This window comes from Scleropages formosus, chromosome 21 (genome assembly GCF_900964775.1).
Source record: "Scleropages formosus chromosome 21, fSclFor1.1, whole genome shotgun sequence".
Taxonomy (NCBI): domain Eukaryota; kingdom Metazoa; phylum Chordata; class Actinopteri; order Osteoglossiformes; family Osteoglossidae; genus Scleropages; species Scleropages formosus.
In genome coordinates, this window is record NC_041826.1 from 13,007,341 (window position 1) to 13,029,798 (window position 22,458).

The 22,458-nt window shown below is 41.2% G+C and overlaps 1 protein-coding gene across 1 annotated transcript; it reads left to right on the forward strand.

Annotated features, from left to right (window-relative positions):
- The first annotated feature begins 927 nt into the window (after positions 1-927).
- Positions 928-2,874, forward strand: LOC108918737 (leptin-B-like). Its single transcript, XM_018726226.1, has 3 exons — positions 928-942; positions 1,732-1,901; positions 2,501-2,874. Exons 2-3 carry the CDS (start codon positions 1,752-1,754, stop codon positions 2,867-2,869), a joined length of 519 nt encoding a protein of 172 aa, XP_018581742.1. The 5' UTR covers positions 928-942; positions 1,732-1,751; the 3' UTR covers positions 2,870-2,874.
- Positions 2,875-22,458: the final 19,584 nt, after the last annotated feature.

Genomic DNA, 22,458 nt, shown 5'->3' on the forward strand with positions numbered 1-22,458 from the left:
CGGATTCAAAACACATGCAATTCCCTGTGCCAAAAGTTAAATTCCTTTCATTTTTCCACAGAAAGAATGCATCAATCAAACATGTAACATGGAAGTGTTTTGAAATGGCTCATTGGGAAAGGAGTAATAAGAACAAGAACATGTCTCCAGAACTTGTGTGTTTTCATGCCCCTCTTTGCAGTAACTCTCCCTTTCAAAACAATCTTTACTATGTATTAGTTTATACCTTTACTAGTCAGCAATGTAGCCATGTTTACTGAAGACAGATTACAAATACTCTTAAATGTAAGGGTCACTGCATTCCTGCTATGTAAAGGAACAAAACTAATCGCCAATGAAACTGAACACATAAAATTTCTGGGATTTTAGAGAGTGCAGCCTACAACTCAAATGCTTACAATGTGCCAGCAAGAGATCCAGCCACTCTTCCAGTTAAAATGAGTAAAAATTCATTTTGCTAGTCAACAGAGAATGAAAAGCTTGGCTACAGAAAGCTGGAAAAAATCTGGGGTGGGGTACAGAATCTTCTGGCCTGTGGTATTACATAGTTTTGAGGACAGGAGTAATCTTATAGAGATGATTCTGCAGTGCCAATCAACAGCTGGGAGAAGCTGGAATGAAACCTGAAATTAAACATCTCTAAGGTCAATCATATGTTTCTTTTAACAAACTCATTATGAACAAAATGGTAAAAATAATCCTACAGAAGTATTTATTACAAATTAGACTTTTTTTTATATTCTATATATTCTTTCATACATATATATAATGTACAGATGGACAAGTTAAGAGTACCAGTACAAATCAGAGACTTAGCACTTTGCTTTTTGTGAAAGTGGAGGACATGCCAGTGAATATGATTCATGGATGACTCAACAGTCCACTATAAAAAGGGGAACACTGATGGTGTCATAGTATGATAGAGACCTTGAGCCTAAGGAGGTAAGTTTCACTCTTGCCACATTACATCTTCAAATAGACTGGATTTTAGAATATATCTCTTTATATTTAAATTGAAGCATAGATTTTTGTTTAAATACTTTTGATACCATGACTATTATAAAATAGGAAATGGATGAAGCTTGGATTATTTAGATGTTTAATTCAATTAACAAGTAATAGAAATTGATTTCAGGCAATTACTGGGGCCCAGACAGTCTGCAAAAACTAAAAAAAAAAAAAAACAAAAGGAAAAACAAAGAATGTTTTTGGTTAGAAATCTGCTGTTTCAACCATGTTTTAAACAGGAAGATCAGTTAACATTAGTCTTTTGATATACTGAGTAGTTTTTATAATACATGTATTAGTAATATATGTATGAAATACCAGAATAGTCAAATTAGAATTGTATACATTTAAAATACGTGTGTTTTTATCTGTGGGAAAAACTATTGATTGTAAACTTTTGACAACATGCTTGATAATGTGTTTCAGGCATTAGAGAAAACATTCCAAATGCAACTCTTAACATCATCTATATGTACATCATATGTACTCTATCTATATTATAAACCATGTGAAAAAATGTAAAGAGATAAGCAATTTAAAAAAAATGTAATTTTTTATGTATGAAATCTGAACTTTAAGACAATCTGTGTAATCTGAAAGTAGCTATATAGAAATGTAATTCATGTAACAAACCAATAAAGCTAAATCACATGGAAAAATGCACAATTTAAACTATATTGTGTTCTGGAAAGATGGTCTGACAGTATATAATAAATATTCCAGGTGACAGAGAGGCCTGAAGAATGATCCGCTTCATTTCCATCCTGTGCTCCTCCATACTGATGCTGTTGTCCACCAGTACTGGCAAGCCACTCGCAGTGGACATAGTAAAAAACAACGTTAAACTACTGGCCCAAACCACTATTGTGAGGATAGAGAAACTTACAGAGGAGGTACTGGTCTACCCTCTACTTATTCACTCTGTTCAGCAAATTTGTGTGTTTACTACCTCTCCATAAACAACCATCAACCTCAGTATTAGAAAACATGGTTCAGCTAATGAAATAAATATGACAACTGATCAGTTCAATCATACTGGTGGGTCAGGACAGGAACTGAGGAACCCTGCAATACGAGGACATTGCATTTGTTCTACCTGATCACTTTAACATTTCTTTACACTAAGCATGTACTGTGATTATGAACAACTACAAGAGGAATGGAAAACTTGCGTATACTTGTTGAGTGAAGATCTGTACACATAAGTTGTTAGGCGACCAAATGAAGGATGCAGAGATAGCTATTGGCAGAAAATAGGAAAGCTACACAAAAGCAGGAGATATAGATATAAGATATACAGAAGACATAGTGCCAGTGAGGGTGGCTTAAATGATAGAGGTGACAGGAATGCAGAATTTATGCAGTGAGGTCTGTGAAATATTACTCCAATATTCAAATGATATAGTCATTTTACATAAACATCTGAAATTGTAATACACAATAAATTAGCAAACCTTTGAAATATTAAGTTTTCTTTCTTTTTTTGGAATAGTTCCATATGTCCCCTAACATGGTGTTCAGTGGATTGGAGCTCATACCAGAAACCCCACTGGACAGACCCATTGAGGGACTGGCCTCTATCATGGAGAACCTCAACATATTCCAGATGATTCTGTTCAGCCTAGAAGTGGATGGAATGAGTCAAATCCATGCTGACCTTGTCAGCCTGCAAGGCATCATCCATTCACTTGTCTTGACCTTCAACTGTGCCTTACCGAAACCAGGCAGTGAGAGCCATTTGGATGCCTTCCTGAAGACCAACTCAGCCTTCCACGTGACCATTGGGAATGTGGCACTCAACAGACTGCAGAGGTTCCTTAGCAAGTTGATTCTAAACTTGGACCAGCTAAAAACATGCTGAAAATTGTACTAACGCATAACTTATTTTATATATTATTTCAGAATTTTTTAAGTATTATCTCCTCTGCAATATTTAAGATATTTATAAGCCCAAACTGTCTTTGTACTGTATATTTCACACCATAGCTATTTTTATATACATGCACTGATGTAATTCTTTTTTTTTAGAAACTGAGAGTTCTCATTAAACCTGTTTTTGTAGATATTGTCATCCAAAGGCATTTTGATAATTATAGAACAATCCTTTTTATAAAGAGTATACTGTATTTTCACGACAGCACTGTTGTGACTGTTCTTTTGTCAAGTGGCAATTGTTTATGCTTTTGCAGTTGGGTGTATTCGCAATGACTAGTGACCAATGTTCTCCACTAGGGAAACAGTGACTTCCTACAGTGAAGTCACACTCTGTTTACAGGAATGTAAGCCATGCAATTTGTGCAATAGGAACTTAAGTGGTGCTCTGAATTAATTATGATGTTTCTTAGCTATTAGAACAATCTCTCCTAATCAATCTCTCTAATCAATAATTTTACATTAATTTAAAAAAAAAAACATTTTGAAATAAACTCATCTTTTTGAACATTTCTCCAATTGAAAAGCCACAACAGAAAATACAGAACATGGGTCAGTATTAGCCATCATTAAGGTAATGCCTTTCTCTAATTCAACTTACAATATTAAGCTTGTATACAAAGCTATTTACAGTTATTTCCACAGCTTCAAAGTAGTGGACACTGGAGCAATTTACAGTAAAGACCTTGCTCAAGGGTATTAAACCAGGAGCAGGGATGAAAATCTCTGCAAGCCATTGTCTGGAAACCTACGCTAATAACCAATATGCTACCTGCAACCTCAGATTCAGGTCAATGTAAAATCCAGTATGTAGTGATTTAAATTGTTTATTAAGGAAGAGAAGGGGGGTGCAGTGGTGCAGTGGGTTGAACCAGGTCCTGCTTTCTGGTGGGTCTGGGCTTCAAGTCCCTCTTGGGGTGCCTTGCAATGGACTGGTGTTCCATCCCGGGTGTGTCCCCTCCCCCTCCAACCTTACGCCCTGTGTTGCCGGGTTAGGCTCCGGCTCCCCATGACCCCGTATGGGACAAGCGGTTCAGATGATGTGATGTCTATTAAGGAAGAGCTTTCAAAGTGCAAAAAATGTCAGCAATTGGCAAACTACAATTCTAAAATTAGTATAAGAATTATAAAACTTATGCAGAAGTTGGAACAAAAATGAGAAAACATATTTTAGTTCTACTAAGAAACACTTAAAAACCTGAAAGCAAATCATTGCTCAATATGTTAGGGTACAGAAATCTATTGTTATACTATTAACGCTAGAGATCACAGCATCAGCTGTAGAAAAGTAAATCCAAGTGAAAACTTAAGGCCTCAGTAATTTAAACACAGTAGCTACAACCTTAGCAAAAAATGGAAAAGGAAAAGTTACTATTATGTTCTTCACAAATATAGAAAAATGAGCACATATGCATCTGAAGAGGCCTGTAGCCCTCTGCTGGTAAAATACAGCAACCTCTTCTCATACAGCTTTCATTTATTTATCCTTTTAGCAGGTACTTGTATTAAATAAACACATACAATTATTTTAAACAAGTATTCAGCTGATGTCATGTATCCAGGATGATAATCAGTGCTACATGTTTTATATTAGGGTGCAGGGAGGTGCACTAAGTACCTTGAGTCATTACACTGGTTCAATCTGTTTTGCTTTTGTTCATGAATAACCGGAAATTGCAAATGACAAAAAGTCCTTTTTTCTTGTAATTTGTTATTTCATTATTTATTATTTTTCCTGGAATATCTGCACCTTGATGCTATGTTGTCATGTTGCTGATCTGCTGTGTGAGAATTTTCCCTGCACTGATAGTGTTGTCCCACCACAAAACAACACAGAATCATGTACTGTATCTATTTACACAGCTGAAAAACAAACATACGCGAAGGGCAATTTAGAGTCACCAGTTTACTTGTAAAACCTCTTCAGGACTGTGGAAGGAAAACAAATCCCACTTAGGCTGAGACGGTTTTAAACCAATTTCTGGGCACAATGCAGGAACTGTAAGGCACCAGAGCTCTCCACTGTGCCACCCTGTAATGTTTGTTGATACAAATACAAGCTCTTTTTTTCCTTATTGATTGAGGCAACAAATGTGAATTTAGAATTGGCTGAAACTGGGGATCAGAAAAAAAGCAATACCTCTTTTATCATATGTGTATCATATACACATATATGAAAATATGAGGATGATTCCGAAACCACCTCCTGCTTTTTAAGTACAAGATGCATTTCCCATCTCATGGCTTTGAGTGGATTACTGACTGCAAATTACAGTTAATGTAATTTCTTTGAAAATTGCTGTCAATTACAAAGAGCTCATAACTTTTAAACTTGGCCATAATATGTATAAATTAACCAGACACACACACACACACACACTGTCAGAAACTGCTTGTCCCAAGCAGGGTTGCAGCAAGCTGGAGCCTAGCCCGGCAACACAGGGCACAAGCCTGGAGGGGACACACCCCGGACAGGGTGTCAGTCTGCTGCAAGGCACCCCAAGCTGGACTCAAACCCAGACCCACCAGAGAGCAGGACCCAGTCAAACCCGCTGCACCATGCCTCACAGAAAACAATAAAAAGAAATCCCACAAAATAATGAAGTACATCCAAGAACAAAAAAAATCAATGTTTCAGAATGGCCTGCATAGTCCACAGATTTCATATTTGTTGAAAACATGCAGGGACTTCTTACATTTGAAGTACATATATATATATATACACACACACAGTGCCTATGAATATTGTAACAACCCACATTACTGGGCAGTATTACATTTGAGCAGGAAAATATTTATATTTATGTTTCAAAAGTGTATGGGGGGCGCAGTGGCGCAGTGGGTTGGACCTGGTCTTGCTCTTCAGTGGGTCTGGGGTTCAAGTCCCGCTTGGGGTGCCTTGCGACGGACTGGCGTCCTGTCCTGGGTGTGTCCCCTCCCCCTCCAGCCTTACGCCCTGTGTTGCCGGGTAGCCTCCGGATCCCATATGGGACGAGCGGTTCTGAAAATGTGTGTGTGTGTTTCAAAAGTGTTAAGTAAAATCTCCCTAAGCTTAGCTTTGACTACCAATCTGGTAGTCACTGGTCATTAAGAAGTGCAAAACATAGTAAATTTTCAGAGTTTATCTGCCAGAAGCATAGCTGCTGTAATGCCATTGACCAAGAAACTTCAGATAAAATTGCCCAGCTGTACAAAAAGAATCTTAGTATAACCTTTAAGGTGCCCTGGATATAGGCACCAGTTAAATTGATACACATAGGTGAGATACAGTACTGCTTGAAAATATGTGATTATAGGATGGTCATTACTCTTGCATAAAATGTTAACCTTCTAAAATCTACATTTCAAAATAAACTTTTAAAAGAAATAATTATGATTTACACACCTGATTCTGCCTACATTATTGGTTTAACCAATGCAACTTGGGGTTATTTTAGCACCTGCACGACTATTTTTCTTCTACTGTATGAGTTCCTCTAAAACAACATAAGAAATTATGTCAGATGAGAAAGACTGGTTCTGACTGAATAACTGTTTCATGGTAAAACTAAGGGATGCAAGGCATTCACATAATTTCAAGCAGCACTGCATGCAGTGATGAGTTAAGGTTCGTGTAGAAGCCATGTAAATTATAAAAAAATCAGGTGGCAACAAATACACACACACACACACATTTTCAGAACCGCTTGCCCCATACGGGGTTGCAGGGAACTGGAGCCGACCCGGCAACACAGGGCGTAAGGCCGGAGGGGGAGGGGACACACCCAGGATGGGACGCCAGTCCGTCGCAAAGCACTCCAAGCAGGACTAGAACCCCAGACCCACCGGAGAGCAGGACCCAGTCCAACTCACTGCGCCCCCCATGCAACAAATATACTCAAGTTGAATTTGTAACACACCACAGTTCTCGTGCTCCCCACTCTATCTTGCTTGTTTTTTCTGTTGAAATAACTGTGAAGTAGTTTTTTAATTAATATAAATATTCCACAAGAAGTGTCACAATTGCACTGGTTTGAGAGACGAGAAAATTCAGGCTTCACATTTTGGTGCATCTTTATTTTAGATTGGGTGAGTTCTTGGGGAGAAGGGGGTCAGAACTGTAGGCAGGATGCAGAAGTCAGTATATCAATATACCATAAGGTATAGCTCAGTTGTACAGCTTTTCACTGTGGCTCAAGAGATCCTATGTTCAAATCCTCATGTCTCCTAAAAAAGAATGATAGGTGTTGGTGGAGGAATATTGAGGGCTGCTTCAACTGACTGAGAGCAATTCCATGAGTTTGGGGAGAGCTGGTAGTGTAGCAGTTAGAGCTGCTGCCCAAAGGTTACAGATTCCAATCTTAACTCTGGTTGTAGTATCCTTGAGCAGGGTAATTATCCCAAATTCATCTACAGCAGTAGGTGAGATTCACACTGGCAAGTTTTGGATCCAAAGGTAGAAGTGCTATGGTAGCACCCTTTAGGTGTGCAGGTGATCTCAGCAATTTGCTGAATGTTTCTATGAGATGAACCTAAAAAAAAATGTATCAGCTGGGAGTACTAATGGGGCTGACCACCAGGGGTCTTTGCAGGATACCATCAGAATCATGCACACCTGTACTCTTCGAATCAACCTATAAAAGTATGGTCCAACTGCAAACCTTGTGGAATCACATCAGAGAACACATGCTCTTCTACATTCTGCTCCAAAACCTTGTCTGCAGTCTTCATCCTCTGTTCTGACCCCCATTTTTCCCAGGACCACAACCACTGGCAACCTGACGACCATATGGGTTTGAGCCACACTTCAGCCACAACCTTGGCTTTGATCCACCATTTGACCTTGACCACAAACTTGACTTTGACCAGGACCTTAGCTTTAACCCCACATTGCTGATGACCACAACTTTCCTTAAGTATTATGAACACAGTGGCCTACCTCGTCTTCATCCTCCTTGTCTGTTTACAGTCCTGCACCCTCACCTCTGCCAGTCTGAGTTGGGCTGTGGTCCAACATCTGTTTCACATTATTGCCGTATGAACATCACAGTTATTAGCAAGTTGTTTTTCCAACTTAAAGAAATAAAGTATTTGAAGACATTCCAAAAACCTCTTTAAAAACATTAAACAGCACAGAACCAATAATACAAAATCAGAACCGTTTATTACCACTGTACAGCATACTTGAATTGGTCGTGGTTCTGCACCAAGCATTAAACAAAGTAACAATATACAAGATGGTAAAGGATAACACAATGTCAATATTCAAAACAGTCACTATGTGCAAATAGTAAATAACAGTTATAGAGACGTAAGCAGTAGAGCAAATAATACACATTGGTGCTATTGACAGCTGTGTGAAGATGAATGCAGTGTACAAAGACAATGGCAGTAAAGAGATGTAATGGAAATATAGACAAGATTTAGGGCATGCACTTATTTGATTTTATTGAGGAGACAGATGGCTTCAGGAGATGACGTGTAGTCTGAGTGGTGATGGACTTGTACCTCCTCTGAGATGGCAGTTTGGTGTGAAGAGGTGACTGCTGGGATGCATGGAATACACAGCAGTGCAGCTAGATATTCAAGCCGACTAAGTAAAAGACTGTAGTCAATAGTATCAAATGCCACACTTAAGTCCAACAACATTATGAAATGAAATATCATATTAAATTAAAATATAATTTTCAACATTTGTTAATTCTGTTTCTGAATTATGACTAGGTTGGAAAACAGAAGTTTTTCAAGTGTATTGTCTTGGTTGAGGTAAATATGAATTTGCAAAGAAATGCAAACTTGAAATCAGTCTGTAATTCACAGGAGTATTTTGGTCTAGATCTGATTTTTTCAGCAGATAAAAACTTTGTTGTGTGTCCAATTCCTCATCGGCGTGGATATTAAAATCACCCAACAAAGACTACTTGTCATGGAAGATAAATAAATTGACTAGAAAATTGCTAAATTCAGCCTCAACTAACAGAACTGTATCTGAGTTACGAAGCCAAGCTTCAGTGAAAAAGAAGAGATCAGGCTCGTAAGTGAGTGTCGTATCATTTACTAGTGAGGCTTCATTATTCAGTGAGGGAATATTTATTTAATAAACAACATTTTAAACTGCTTATTGTCAAAGGTTCCAGAATTTGTTGAATTCTTTTAATATATTCACACACACACACACACACACACACACACTGACTGAAACCGCTTGTCTCAAGCAGGGTCGTAGCGAGCCGGGGCCTAACCTGGCAACACAGGGCATAAGGCTGGAGTGGGAGGAGACGCACCCAGGACGGGACTCCAGTCTATCTTTAATATATTCACTGAATTTAAATGATGACTAACATGCAGTTGTAAACCGTAACAAGTTGAGGCCACAAACAAAATGGAAAAAATCCTTCTAGGAAAACGTAATAATAAAGCATACAGTAACAGACAGTAGGTGCTAGAGTTAGTAACATACATAGGTTATCTGAAGACTGCTGCTGATTCAAGCTCCCGAAGGGATGAACAGGGTTTTGCCATTTAAAAAAAAAAAGAAAAAAAAGAGCTAAACAAGGGAAAAAAAATACACACACACACACACACATACACACACCCAGACAGACAGACACTTTGTGAACCGCTTGTCTCATACGGGGTCGCAGGGAACCAGAGGGCGTAAGGCCGGAGAGGGAGGGGACACACCCAGGACAGGATGCCAGTCTGTCACAAGGCACCCCAAGCAGGACTCAAACCCCAGACCCACCGGAGAGCAGGACCCAGTCCAACCCACTGCACCACCACGCCCCCTTTCCTAATCGCATGTCCCATACGGGGTCGCGGGGAACCGGAGCCTACCCGGTAACACAGGGCGTAAGGCCGGAGGGGGAGGGGATACACCCAGGACGGGACGCAAGTCCTCCGCAAGGCACCCCAAGCGGGACTCGAACCCCAGACCCACCGGAGAGCAGGACCCGGTCCAACCCACTGTGCCCCTCTGCCCCCTATGGAAAAAAAATACACACACACACACACACACACACACACACACAGGGTTACAAGGAACCGGAGCCTACCCAGCAACACAGGGCATAGGGCCAGAGGGGGAGAGGACACACCCAGCACAGGACGCCAGTCCATCGCAAGGCACCCCAAGCGGGACTCAAACCCCAGACCCACCGGAGAGGAGGACCCGGTCTAACCCACTGCGCCATCGCGCCCCCGGAAAAAAAATAGTTTTCTACAAATAGTTTTGTACAAATTGTAAATGTGTTGATCCTCACAGGAATACCACCATCTCTTAAGCAAGGGTGGCACAGTGAGCAGTGCTGCTGTCTTACAGTGCCTGGGAGGTGCGAGAGGACATGGATTCAATCCCCGCTCAGTGTGTGGGGAGTTTGCATGGGTTTCCTCCCACAGTCCAAAGACATGCTGTTCAGGTTTACCCTTAGTGTGTGAGTGATGGAGAGAGTGTGTTCCACTGATGTATGGATGAGTGACCGACCCATTGTAAATATTGTATCTAGCAGTGTAAGTCACCTTGCTGAATAAGGTGTATGGGCTGATAACACTACATAGTATCCATTGGAAGTCGCTTTGGAGAAAAGCATCTGCTAAATAAATAAATGTAAATGTTCAATAGTTCTCTTAAACGTTATCATCAAAAAGGTTGAATATGGTGTGCCTCAGGCCTCTGTACTGGGTCCGTTTTTCTTGTCACTCCAGCCCAGTAGTTCGCATTTTCTCCCTAAAACGCATGGGTTTCCTCCCGCATTCTCTCCCGTGTGTGAGAGAGAATGGACTGCTATATAGATGTGTTTTATTGTGTGTAGTGTATTTGCATTCTAAGTCACCATGGGTGAGGAAGGGTGTGGGCTGATTTTTCTACATAGTGTTCACTAGAAGTTGCTTGCAAGAAAAGTGTGTGCTGAATGTAATAATAAATAATGGAGATGTAAAGTGATCTGACCTGAATTTTCTGCAAAACCTGCATTTCTGTATTTCTGAAGGTTCTGAATCCCTGGAAGATATTTCTCTGTCTCTATACTCCAGTTATGTACAAATCTTTGAACGCAATCTTCATATATGTACTTGGTGTCAGTGTCCCCCACCATGACAGGCAAGGCATTGCATTACCAAAACCTGTACTTAATCCCAACTATTAGTATTAATAACCTTGTCACATACTCTCCAGCAAAATGTTCACAGCCAAGTCCTTGGAAAAACTGATGAGGATGAAATGAGTGAAGATGATAGAGTGGTTGCATAGCAGTTGACTCTGATATAAGACTGCCACTGTGTGGTGGTCTGACTCATAGAACATGTCAAGGCTAACTCATACCATGCAATACTCCATATCTTTTCGGTTTACATTTACATTCATTATTTAACTAGCGCTTTAACAGTTTGAGAAGAACAGCAGCTTTTAATAAGCTTTGTACATTTTGTCTAGACATCCCCACTATTTTTACAAGTAAATTTACTACTCATGCCACAGTAGTTTTTGGTCTGGGCCATGGAAAAGTGGAACGGCCAAGCACACCTCTGCATGTTGCACAACAACATAGCAGCAGAGGGGGAAGGGAGGGCAAAGAGAGTTGGAAATTCCCTTAATGCATTTGTACTGATGGTGTTTTCTAATATGAATCTTGGACGTTTTTCAAGTGGAAACAACACAGTCCTCCAGAGGTTGCAATGAGCCCAACACATGTTGAGATATAACCATCATTAAGGCCACAGAGGTAAATGTGGGGAACGGCAGGAGGAAAGTTTGTTTATGTGTCTGTTTCTGCTCATGTCATCAGAGACAGAAAGGTATGACTGTATGGGCTTCATTTCTGCAGATTTTTTAGCACTTCAAGAGTGAGTTAAAGTTTTTTCATTGGCTCATGCCATTCAATGTTTTGTCAACAGCAAAATATTTAGATATCATTAAGGTTGATGGATCAGTGCAGTTCTGGTGCAGCTCTAATATATTACAAAAAAATTAAGAAAGAGAAAAATTATAGCTATGTGTCTGACAAGAAGAATAAAATAGAAAGGTGAGCCAACAAAATCAAAAAATCCTGAGGCTGGGGGGCCTTTAACTCTTCTTAAAAGAGCATCATATCTATTATTATACAGTACATCAGCAGGCTAAGCATAACACTGAACTATTTGTTTATTAACTAAAGTCTTTATGAGGCATTTGTTTTTCAAAAACTCTATCGCATGGTCTCCTGTGTGTCACCTTGAAATTTTCATCCTTCTGGGGGACTCCAGGCATATGTTATCTGACAAACAGTAAAGTGGTCTGTGTGGGAAAAGCATACCTGTGACTATACTTTGTCACTTTATTTCCTCCAGGAATGACCTTGACCAGGAATTTTTTATGGAGGTGTAACTAACATTGCACAGTAAGTCTAAAAATTCAAGTGTACTCTCATGATAAATCTTTCCAACATACATTGTAGATGTCCATGTGTCCTTGTGCAAGGTTTGGCTTGTGCCCAGTCACTGCTGTTGGCCTCAGAATGCCGACTGTAAGTTCCCTGCAGTAAAACATGCTGAGCTGTAGGTGACTGATAGTTTGTTAGCATTTAAACCTTAATTGTGAAGTCTCCAGTGTCCTTTGAAAGAGTGCCTCTGAACTTAAAAAAAAAATAAATAAATAACAAAAATGGAGAGACGTGAAGCTCACTAACAGCTTTCACACGGGCTGAATAGACTGTTTTTAAAGATATCTGCCATAATACTGCACTTCTCAGCTTTTTGGAAGACCATCACCCCGAGGGTACTATAACTCCAATAGGTAATCACTCGCTTCTGTTATTTTAATAAGCCAATTATCACATTCATCAGAACAAATTTCTATGAAGCACAAAGGGATATGAATAATCTTTTTCAAAAAAGAAGCTTTTAAATTCACATACATTTACATTTATTTATTTAGCAGACGCTTTTCTCCAAAGCGACGTACATCTTATAGAAATACAATTTGTGCATTAGAGTAGGAGAAAGAAACATAGCTGCAGACGTGTGATTCTTAAGTACAATTAGTTTTTCCTTTGCAATATGCACCGGCGTTCATCATCACAGAAGTAGCTGCATAAAACTTCACCAGTTTCACTTCGCCAATTCCTAATCATTCAGTTGAATTAATTCAATCCAATGAAATCATTCAAATAATAGGATTAATACCTTTTCCTTACAAAGATGTGCTCGTCTCTTTATCTCAAGTACTTTCAGCTAATCCAACGACAAGAGTGAAATGTTTAATAATTCTGTCCTCCTCGCCTGCTCAGTTTGCGAAGGCTGGATTTTCCACCATGTCTCAGTAGTTGTTGACATGACAGATGTGCTTCCAATTAAAGTGCCTGTTTTCATGGCCCTGTGCTTCACTTCTGACCTTAAAACCCCCGCTCTGAAATCTACTCACAGTTTCAATTTTCTGTCTTTTCTGAGAGAGAAAATGTAGTTGTCGATTTTTCTCAGAAAGGTAGCACGATTCCTCCGTTCTTTTTGAAGCGTTTTTGAATCAACCCCAAGTTTCCTCAATGGTTAACCAGAAGGATTTTTTTTTTTTTTGTGACAGATGAGCAATCAGTTTTGAAGAATACCTCCCCCTTTTTCAACATCTCTTCATCTTTATTAGTTTCTAATCTGTTGTGGGTAGCATGGGATATAAGGACAGGATAAACCCTGGACAGAATACCAGTCCATCACAAGTCAATCAAATGCACACACTTCCAGAAATGAAGCATGAGTCAGATTCATTAGAAAAGCACTTTTTTTATTTTAAATATGTATGGAATCCCATGCAAATGCAGGGAAGAAATAAGTAAAACTAATTTTAATCCAGATCCACAACCCTGAAGCTCTGAGTTAACAACAGTATCCACTGGGGACTCCTTTTAAAGAAATACAAACTACATACACTTCAAAATTCCTGCAACTTGCAATATGTTTTTTTATTTCTTATTTTTTTTTAAATGAATCTTCGCACGGGGGTGCAGTGGCGCAGTGGCGCAGTGGGTTGGACCACAGTCCTGCTTTCCGGTGGGTCTGGGGTTCGAGTCCCGCTTGGGGTGCCTTGCGATGGACTGGCGTCCCGTCCTGGGTATGTCCCCTCCCCCTCCGGCCTTACGCCCTGTGTTACCGGGTAGGCTCCGGTTCCCCGTGACCCCATATGGGACAAGCGGTTCTGAAAATGTGTGTGTGTGTGTGTGTGTGAATCTTCGCACTTGAATCAGCAATCTCCAAGGATCGAAAAACAGACTTTATAATCTATACCTTTACTATTTTAATAAATGTGAATTAAATCATGTATAAAACTGTGACACGAAGAGTGATTATATACCATAGATATATTCAATAGATTAAACGCTTACATGGAGGTCTAGTGGCTAAGGAAATGATATAATGTTCCAGTCTCAAGAAGGCACTGCTTCTGGTACCTGAATTTGTCTATTAAACCAGTAAAATGTAAACTTTTAAGATTAGTCTGCAACTATTGAATAAAGTTGTCCAGTCAAATATGGAAAGTAGTGTGAGGTGTATGTTGCTTTGGAGAAGAGAATCTGCTAAATGAATAAATGTGAATGTAAATGTCACAACCATAGGCTACAACATATAAGGATATATTGTTTGGATCTTTGGGGGTGCGGTGGCGCAGTGGGTTGGACCGCGGTCCTGCTCTCCAGTGGGTCTGGGGTTCAAGTCCCATTTAGGGTGCCTTGCGATGGACTGGCGTCCCATCCTGGGTGTGTCCCCTCCCCCTCCAGCCTTACGCCCTGTGTTACCGGGTAGGCTCCGGTTCCCCGTGACCCTGTATGGGACAAGCGGTTCTGAAAATGTGTGTGTGTTTGGATCTTTCACACACACATTTTCAGAATCGCTTGTCCCAGACGGGGTCGCAGGGAACCGGAGCCTACCTGGCAACACTTGGATCTTTCAGACAACTTAAAATACATTTAATAGTGCAAAGGAAAAATTTCCTCGCTAAGATATCAAAATAGATTGTATTACATATCTAAGGCTATAAACTACTATTAGCCTGAATGTTCAGTTTTTATCCAGACAGGATTAAATTCCAGCTCTGTCTACTAAGCTAGCTAAGGCTTCCAGCAGATTTGTTTCTTGAATAAATGGTTATTAAGTAGTATTTGGATGTCCGGTGTGAAAAATTAATTCCATATGTTTCAGAAATAATAATAATCATTTTGTTTTTAAAGGAACATAAAAAATACAAAAAATGTACTGCTGATAACTTGCATGATAGTTTATGGATTAAAAACATGGTAAAAAACAGTGATGTTTTTGTTTTTATTCACTAGAGGAAATGTTACGTGATACAGTCTGGAACTTCTGAATTTCAGTGAAGATGACTTCTTGGAAATAAGTGGTTTCTCAGTAAGGAGTGCACACCCCAAAACAACTTCTAACACTGCTGTAAAACTGTGCCACTATTAACTTGGCAGCACAGGCATCTGTTTCGAACTTCATTGCTCATATTGAAAATATGAGCATGACATTCCAAAAAATGTAAAAAAAAAAAAAAAAGAAAATATTAATATAAATACATATATTGAAAAAAAAGTGGTGTTCCTCAACAAAGCACTCCACCTCTCATATGGGAACATGGAGATCTAGGACTGCGGTCACAATATACACAGAACACAAGTGTTTATTTAGCTTTGTCACAACCCAGACCTTGCTGCTATGCATGTGCCCGTAGATGAACAACAGTTATGTTATTATGAACAGTTTAGTTACACACACACACACACAATTTCTGAACCGCTTATCCCATACAGGGTCACGGGGAACCGGAGCCTATCCGGCAACACAGGGCGTAAGGCCGGAGGGGGAGGGGACACACCCAGGACGGGACGCCAGTCCGCCGCAAGGCACCCCAAGTGGGACTCGAACCCCAGACCCACCAGAGAGCAGGACCCGGTCCAACCCACTGCGCCACCGCGCCCCCCATCAGTTTAGTTACATAGATATCCAAAACATCTTAGTGATGTCAAGCTTCCTCTGTAATTGTGGGGTCCAGGGCAAAGCAGGAGCTTCTTCTTCCATCCACTATTCGTGCCATCTGCCAGCCCCACCTCCGCTACTGATGGCTTGGTAGGGGAGCATGAGTCATGTCTGGGCTTGCTGTCTTAGTTGTCTGCAGCAGCACATGGGCCAAGTTGTTCAGTCCCAAGCTGCGCTTCAGTACTACCATGTTTTGTGCTTCACAGAAAACAGATGCAGAAGTAGTTCATCTACTCACATGTTATCTTTACCATATGCATACATACCAGCTGGGACAGCTGGTAGTGTAGAGGTTAGCAGTATTGCCCTTGGCCCCACAGGTTGCAGATTCAATTCCCCCCTCTGGCTGTAGTATCCTTGAGCAAGATGCTTACCCTAAAATTACCTAACTGTATAAATGGGTAAATAATAGTGAATACCATGACATTATAAGTTGCTTTGGAGAAAAGTCTGATAAATTAATAAATACAAAGTTATACATACTTGAGTGGCAGTGGAAGGAAAGCTCTCCTGTGGCTGTAAATAGTTCTTGGGCAGCTGTCATGGGGATGTAGGGGAGTTTACTGACCCCCAATTTTGTGCTGGTGTTCATGAACTTTGACTGGGTGGGTGTGTGTGTGTATGTTGTGAGTGCTGCTGTCTGACTAAACTGAGACATAGTAAAGCTTACGTTCCTGTTCTTCTGGCTCCGGAGCTGTTGCACAGTCTAGCCAGGCTGTATATTTCTTCTTAAACCATAAATTGCTGATGTTTATATGAGCAGTGTCCTCCAAGTTACTCTCTAATGATACTCTAATCATTTGCACCTGTTTCTGTGCATCTGATTGTAATTTTGGCATTTGTTGCAATGATAAAGATACTGATTTTTCTGGAATGGTACAAATGAGTGCAAAGTGTTATTTTCTAAAATTAGATCACATTTAGGTATCAGTATTGTTGTAATAACAATCAAATGTCCTTTGGCCCACACACACACACACACACACACACACACACACACACACACACACACACACATTAGCTGAAACCACTTGTCCCAAGCAGGGTTGCGGTGAGCCAGAGCCTGGCCCGGCAGCCCAGAGCATAGGGCTGGAGACACACCCAGAACAGGACACTAGTCTGTTACAAGGCACCCCAAGCGGGACTCAAACCCCAGACCCACAAGAGAGCAGGCCCTAGCCAAACCCACTGTGCCACCACATCCCCCCACCTTTCATCCAAAAATCTAAAAAAGACAAAACTTTCTATGGGGTGTACTTACTGTTTTTTTACACCACTGTACTTAACCTCCAGCAGATTCAGTTTTTTCATTCTCCTTCTGTATTTTTCGTAAGAGGTGGACATGTTTTTTTAAAACACTAGCACATCTGGGCATGCTTCTCAGAGGCATGGCTACAAAAACAGCTACTGAAGGTTGACGCTCACATTTATAGTTATTTATTTAGCAGACGCTTTTCTCCAAAGCAACTTCCAATGAACTTTATGTAGTGTTATCACTTTCAGCCCAGACATAACAGAACAAAGCAAAGACAAAGAGGGTGGCAAACAAAATGAAATACATAAATATGTCACAGAAAAGACCTTCACAATACAGAAACCCTATTCATAACAATATTTCTATTCCAAATGACCATTCAAAAGGAAATGCTACTCGTGGGCAAAATACATTTAGTCAATTATGAAACATTCCATTTTTATAACCACTTTAGTAGTCTGATAACCCAACAGATGAAATGGCCTCCTGATAATAACTTGGGTGAAATCAAAATTCTATATCTCTGGACCTCCTGGTGTTGCACCAATTCTACACAATGGTACTGGTGGAACATGGGTCTGAGAAAGAGTATAACAGTGCCTTCCAGTGGTCACTGCTGTTTAAAACAGCCGGTTTAAAAAACGACCGCAAGATACATGCAGTACATATGCTACATAAATACACAGATAAACATAGTGCAATTTTAAAAGCATTTAGAAAAACGTAAGATTCTAACTACACATAATTTCCTTAACGCTAGAACCTGTGTAATTCCTGTATGAAAAAAATCCAGATCACACCTATCTCTTCTGGTTAAGAAATAAGTATAATTATTGTGATTTTAGCGGTGCAGAGAAGAACCTAACAAAGAACTTCAAGTGGCAGAAGCGCAGCTTTCTCCAGGGAAAGCTCTACCTCCAGCTAGAATTTAATTTTATCCTGGATAGCCCATAGAGCCAAAGGTTCGGGATTTCAAGTTGCTTAACCACTGTACAAGCAGGGCGGTTTTATTTCTAGTTGTTTTGATTAGTTTTCCCAGATCTCCCAAAGATTTCAACAGCTCTGAGGATTCTGAAGATGACGATGGCTCCTATGGCTAGAACTAAAACTCCTAAGATGTAGACCACTGTAAACACCCTGCACTTCCAGTGGATGAACTGGGAGGACCTCTCCAGCTTTCCAGAGCAACATTTTTTCCACTCAGGACGTTCTAGTTCTAGGATGCCTGAGCCTCACCATTAAAGAGGTGGACTGCGTTCATTGTAACAGACCATTGTCATCCTTCAACCTCAAGCTGCTAACCAAAGGAGACTATCGGAAGATGTATAGTATGTAGAGAGCACCAATCACACCGCCTTACACCCTTATTCTGTGGAGCCATCGTTGAGAAACAACCGGAGGGTTGTGACAGACCATGTCTTCAACCTTTTCATTTTGGCAGCAGTCATGGAAGCCTTTACAGGAGAGTTTGTCGATTTCATCAGAAGACACAGAAATATGCAGAAGGAGCTGGGCTTTTGGAACGGGCAGAGACCGTTTCAGGTACTTCTGCATACTGACTCTGCAGGGGTTGAGGATTTCTGTCACCCCTGGATCTTTCAATGCCTGTGACATTACAAGCTACCTGTTTTATTGGGGCCAGACTCCCTTCTGCCCCCTGTGTTGGGACTGGCAGCACAGAGAGGACTGCAAGGACCTGATGTGCTGATGTTTGGAGAACGGCCAGCTGGCCAAGGACTGGATAGGCCCATGTCACTGTACCCAGTGCTGAGGCGAGAGTCATCTCATCCACAGCTGCCCCCAGAGTTGCAGCCCTTTGCTGGATAGGTGCCAGGTAGTGCAGTGCTGATGTGGGATGGCCTGAAGACAGTTCTGCTGTCAACAGGTTTTGGGGCTCAGATGGGATGGCTAGTTTTAGCGGATCCAACTCGGCAGGCACTTCTGCCTCCAGCTGAAGAGGACTCTTGCTGTCCTGGACATGAGAACTCAGATGCTGACTGTTCAAGGCTGATGAGGAGGAACAAGAGGTGCATGAAGGTGGGTGAGCTGGTTACCATTACTAGAATGGGGTGCATGTTTTGATGGGCACACCTGAAGAAGGCTGAAAAGATAACCCCCACCCCCTTTGCTGCAGGACTGTTTGATGTTTTAGCTAGAGCTAAAACCATTACATCTCTCAATTACAGATTGGTTTGAGAGCATTAAGTAGAAAATTGAAAAGGCCTACTTACAGTATTGTGCTTGGCAAAAGGTTCTGTGTAACAGGGCTATTTGCAGAATTAAGGGAACGCTAGAGAAAGTATGTGCTAGCCAAAACAATGGGAGGGATTTTGATTTTGAGAGGGCAGCCAGCTGCAGAAACTCCAAGCTAGTTCTCTTTTTGGTTAGTGTGTGAGTTAGAGGAATCAAGGAGAATGAAGCGTTCATCTCATTTCTTTAACAAAGTTAAGGAGACACACCAAGAAAAAGGTTTAACTTCTTTGCACGAAAGCAATGTTAGATTTTTACTGATACACCCCAGATGTTGGTGGTAGCTACAGATTTTTATGAAGATCTTTTTAAGGTTAGAGAAACACACCAAGCCAAAGAGGAGTATTTTTTTCAAAATGTACAAACTCCCCTCTGAGATGATGTAAGGGACCACCTAGAGTAATTCATCATCCTAGTCAAGCTGTCAGAAGTGCTAAGCAAGATGCACTGTTGGTTGGTACCAGGCCTAGATGGGTTGCCAGGGGAATTTGGTACAACCTTTTGGGACATTCTGGTTCCAGCCTTAATGGATGTTCTTAATGATGTGCTGTGCCAGATAAGTTTACCAAGAATACGACTTCAAAAGTCAATTCCTTTTTATACAATGTAGCACGACCCTCCGTTAACCTGACTATGTGGGCAGTGCCCTGGGTTCTGTTCTAAGCCTAAAATGTTACAACCCAAAATGCAAATAGCTTTATTTATAACAGAACAAACATCCAATTTATTAATTTTCCCAAACTTTGTAAATAGAAAAAAACAAAGTAGTATTCACCCTACAGGATTGTGTTGCTTAACACCAATGTTAAGCCCAAGGTCTCTTCAACAGATTACCGGAATGAATGCAGACAACATTATACATGACAGCAAGGTAAGGCTTATTAACAACAAGTTTGACATGATTAACTTGAATGAGAAGGTAGAAGTTGTTTTTGATGATCCCAAGGCTGTCACATCTAAAGTAATTTACATCGAGTAGTGTGTTGAGAAAGTGAAGCAGTCAAATTTCTCTGCGGTGAGGTCTGTCTCTGTGTCTGCCAAATTAACCTTGTAGCATCCATATTTTTATATTTGGCACGATGGCACAGCGAGCAGCGCTGCTGTCTCACAGTGCTTGGATGGATGTGGGTTCATTCCCCCCCCTCAGTCTGTGTGAAGTTTGCACGCTCTCCCTGTGTTTGCGTGGGTTTCCTCCGGGTGCTCTGGTTTTCTCCCACAGTCCGAAGAAATGCTGTTCAGGTTCCCCCATATTGTGTGAGTGACAGAGAGAGTGTGTTCCACTGACGTATGGATGAGTAACCTTGCTGAATAAGGTGTGTGGACTGATAACACTACATAGAGTTCATTGAAAGTCACTTTGGAGAAAAGTGTCTGCTAAATAAATAAATGTAAATATTGAGATGCCTCATTACCAATTCCAGAGCATGTCAACCTTGCTTGTCACTTGCTGTTTACACCTTTGCTACAGTACTTGAGTTTTATTTGGTTTGGAATGCACCTTATCCTAGTGTTTTTCTTAAATTATGTAAGGTCTTTATGACTAAACTAAGTGGAAACAAGCCACAATCTTTCTTACACCTTACTGGATTATTAAGGGAATGCAGTGTCACAGAGGTTATAAAGCTGGTGCCTCACAACTCCTGAGACCCTTGGCAGGTGTGGGGTTTGAGTCCTGCTCAGAGTACTCGGAGTTTGCATGTTTCTCCCAGTATTTGTACCCCTCAGGCAATGGCAAACCACTTCTGTTCCTCCCTTACCACAAGAATCGTCACTATGAGTCATGAGTATGAGTAGGTTGAAAATTACAGACTGGTCTCTCTCCTCTCCTTCCTGTCTAAAATCCTACAGTGGGTGGCCTGTGATCAACTGTCTGATTTCCTCACCCGGAACCATCTCCTCAATGGTTTCATCAGTCTGGTTTCAAAGCTGGTCACTCCACTCTGGTGGTGTCTGATGCTCTCCAAGCTGCTACAGCCACCTCCCTCTCCTCGGTCCTCATCCTCCTCAGTCTGTCTGCAGCATTCGACACACGACACAGTCAACCACCGGATTCTATTCTCCTCTTTTAATCAGCTTGGGATCAAAGGTGCGGCACTAAGGTGGTTTGAGTCTTACCTATCTGACAGATCCTATCAAGTGGTCTGGCGGAGGTCTCGTTCTTCTCCTCTGCCTCTCTCAACCGGTGTCCCGTAGGGCTCGGTATTGGGTCCTCTTCTTTTCTCAATCTACACCTCCTCCCTCGGTCCGGTCATAGCTTCTCATGGATTCAAATACTACTGTTATGCTGATGATACCCAGCTCTTCCTCTCCTTTCCACCTGGTGCGTCAGACATCTCCGGACGCATTGCTGCCTGCCTGTCGGACATCTCTTCATGGATGTCTGATCACCACCTCCAAATCAACCTCTCCAAAACAGAGATTCTTCACCTCCCAGCTGGCCTGTCCTCCTGTCACGATCTATTGCTCAAACTGGACAACTCACTCATTTCACCTACCTCCTTGGCTAACAGTCTGGGAGTAACGATTGACAAGAGTCTATCTTTCTCTCAGCACATCGAAGCCACAGCCCGGTCCTACAGATACATCCTGCATAATATTTGTAGGATCCATCCCTACCTCACTACTGACTCCACCCAACCACTTGTCCAGGCCATAGCGACTTCCCATATGGACTACTGCAACTCTCTCCTGTGTGGCCTTCCTGCTACTGCCATCAAACCTCTGCAGCTGATTTAGAATGCTGCTGCACAAGTTGTGTTTGATTTGCCAAACAGTTCCCATGTATCTCCTTTACTCATTTCTCTGCACTAGCTTCCTATAGCTGCCCGAATCAAATTCAAGACCCTGGTTATTGTCTACAAATGCATCAATAGAACTACTCCCAGCTATTTACAGGACTTGATCAACCGCTACACCCCAGCCAGACCCCTTCGCTCGTCTGCTTCTGCTTGCTTGGTGGTCCCGCACATGAAAGGTAAAGCACGGAGGTTCTCGGTTCTGGCACCGTTGTGGTGGAATGACCTTCCCCTCTCACT

What these genes read in the sequence shown, in the direction of transcription:
- LOC108918737 (XM_018726226.1), top strand. Translation starts at nt 1,752, where the DNA reads ATGATCCGCTTCATTTCCATCCTGTGCTCCTCCATACTGATGCTGTTG. An exon ending in TAGAGAAACTTACAGAGGAG is followed by an intron (nt 1,902 to 2,500) that starts GTACTGGTCTAC and finishes TTTTTGGAATAG; the next exon opens with TTCCATATGTCCCCTAACAT.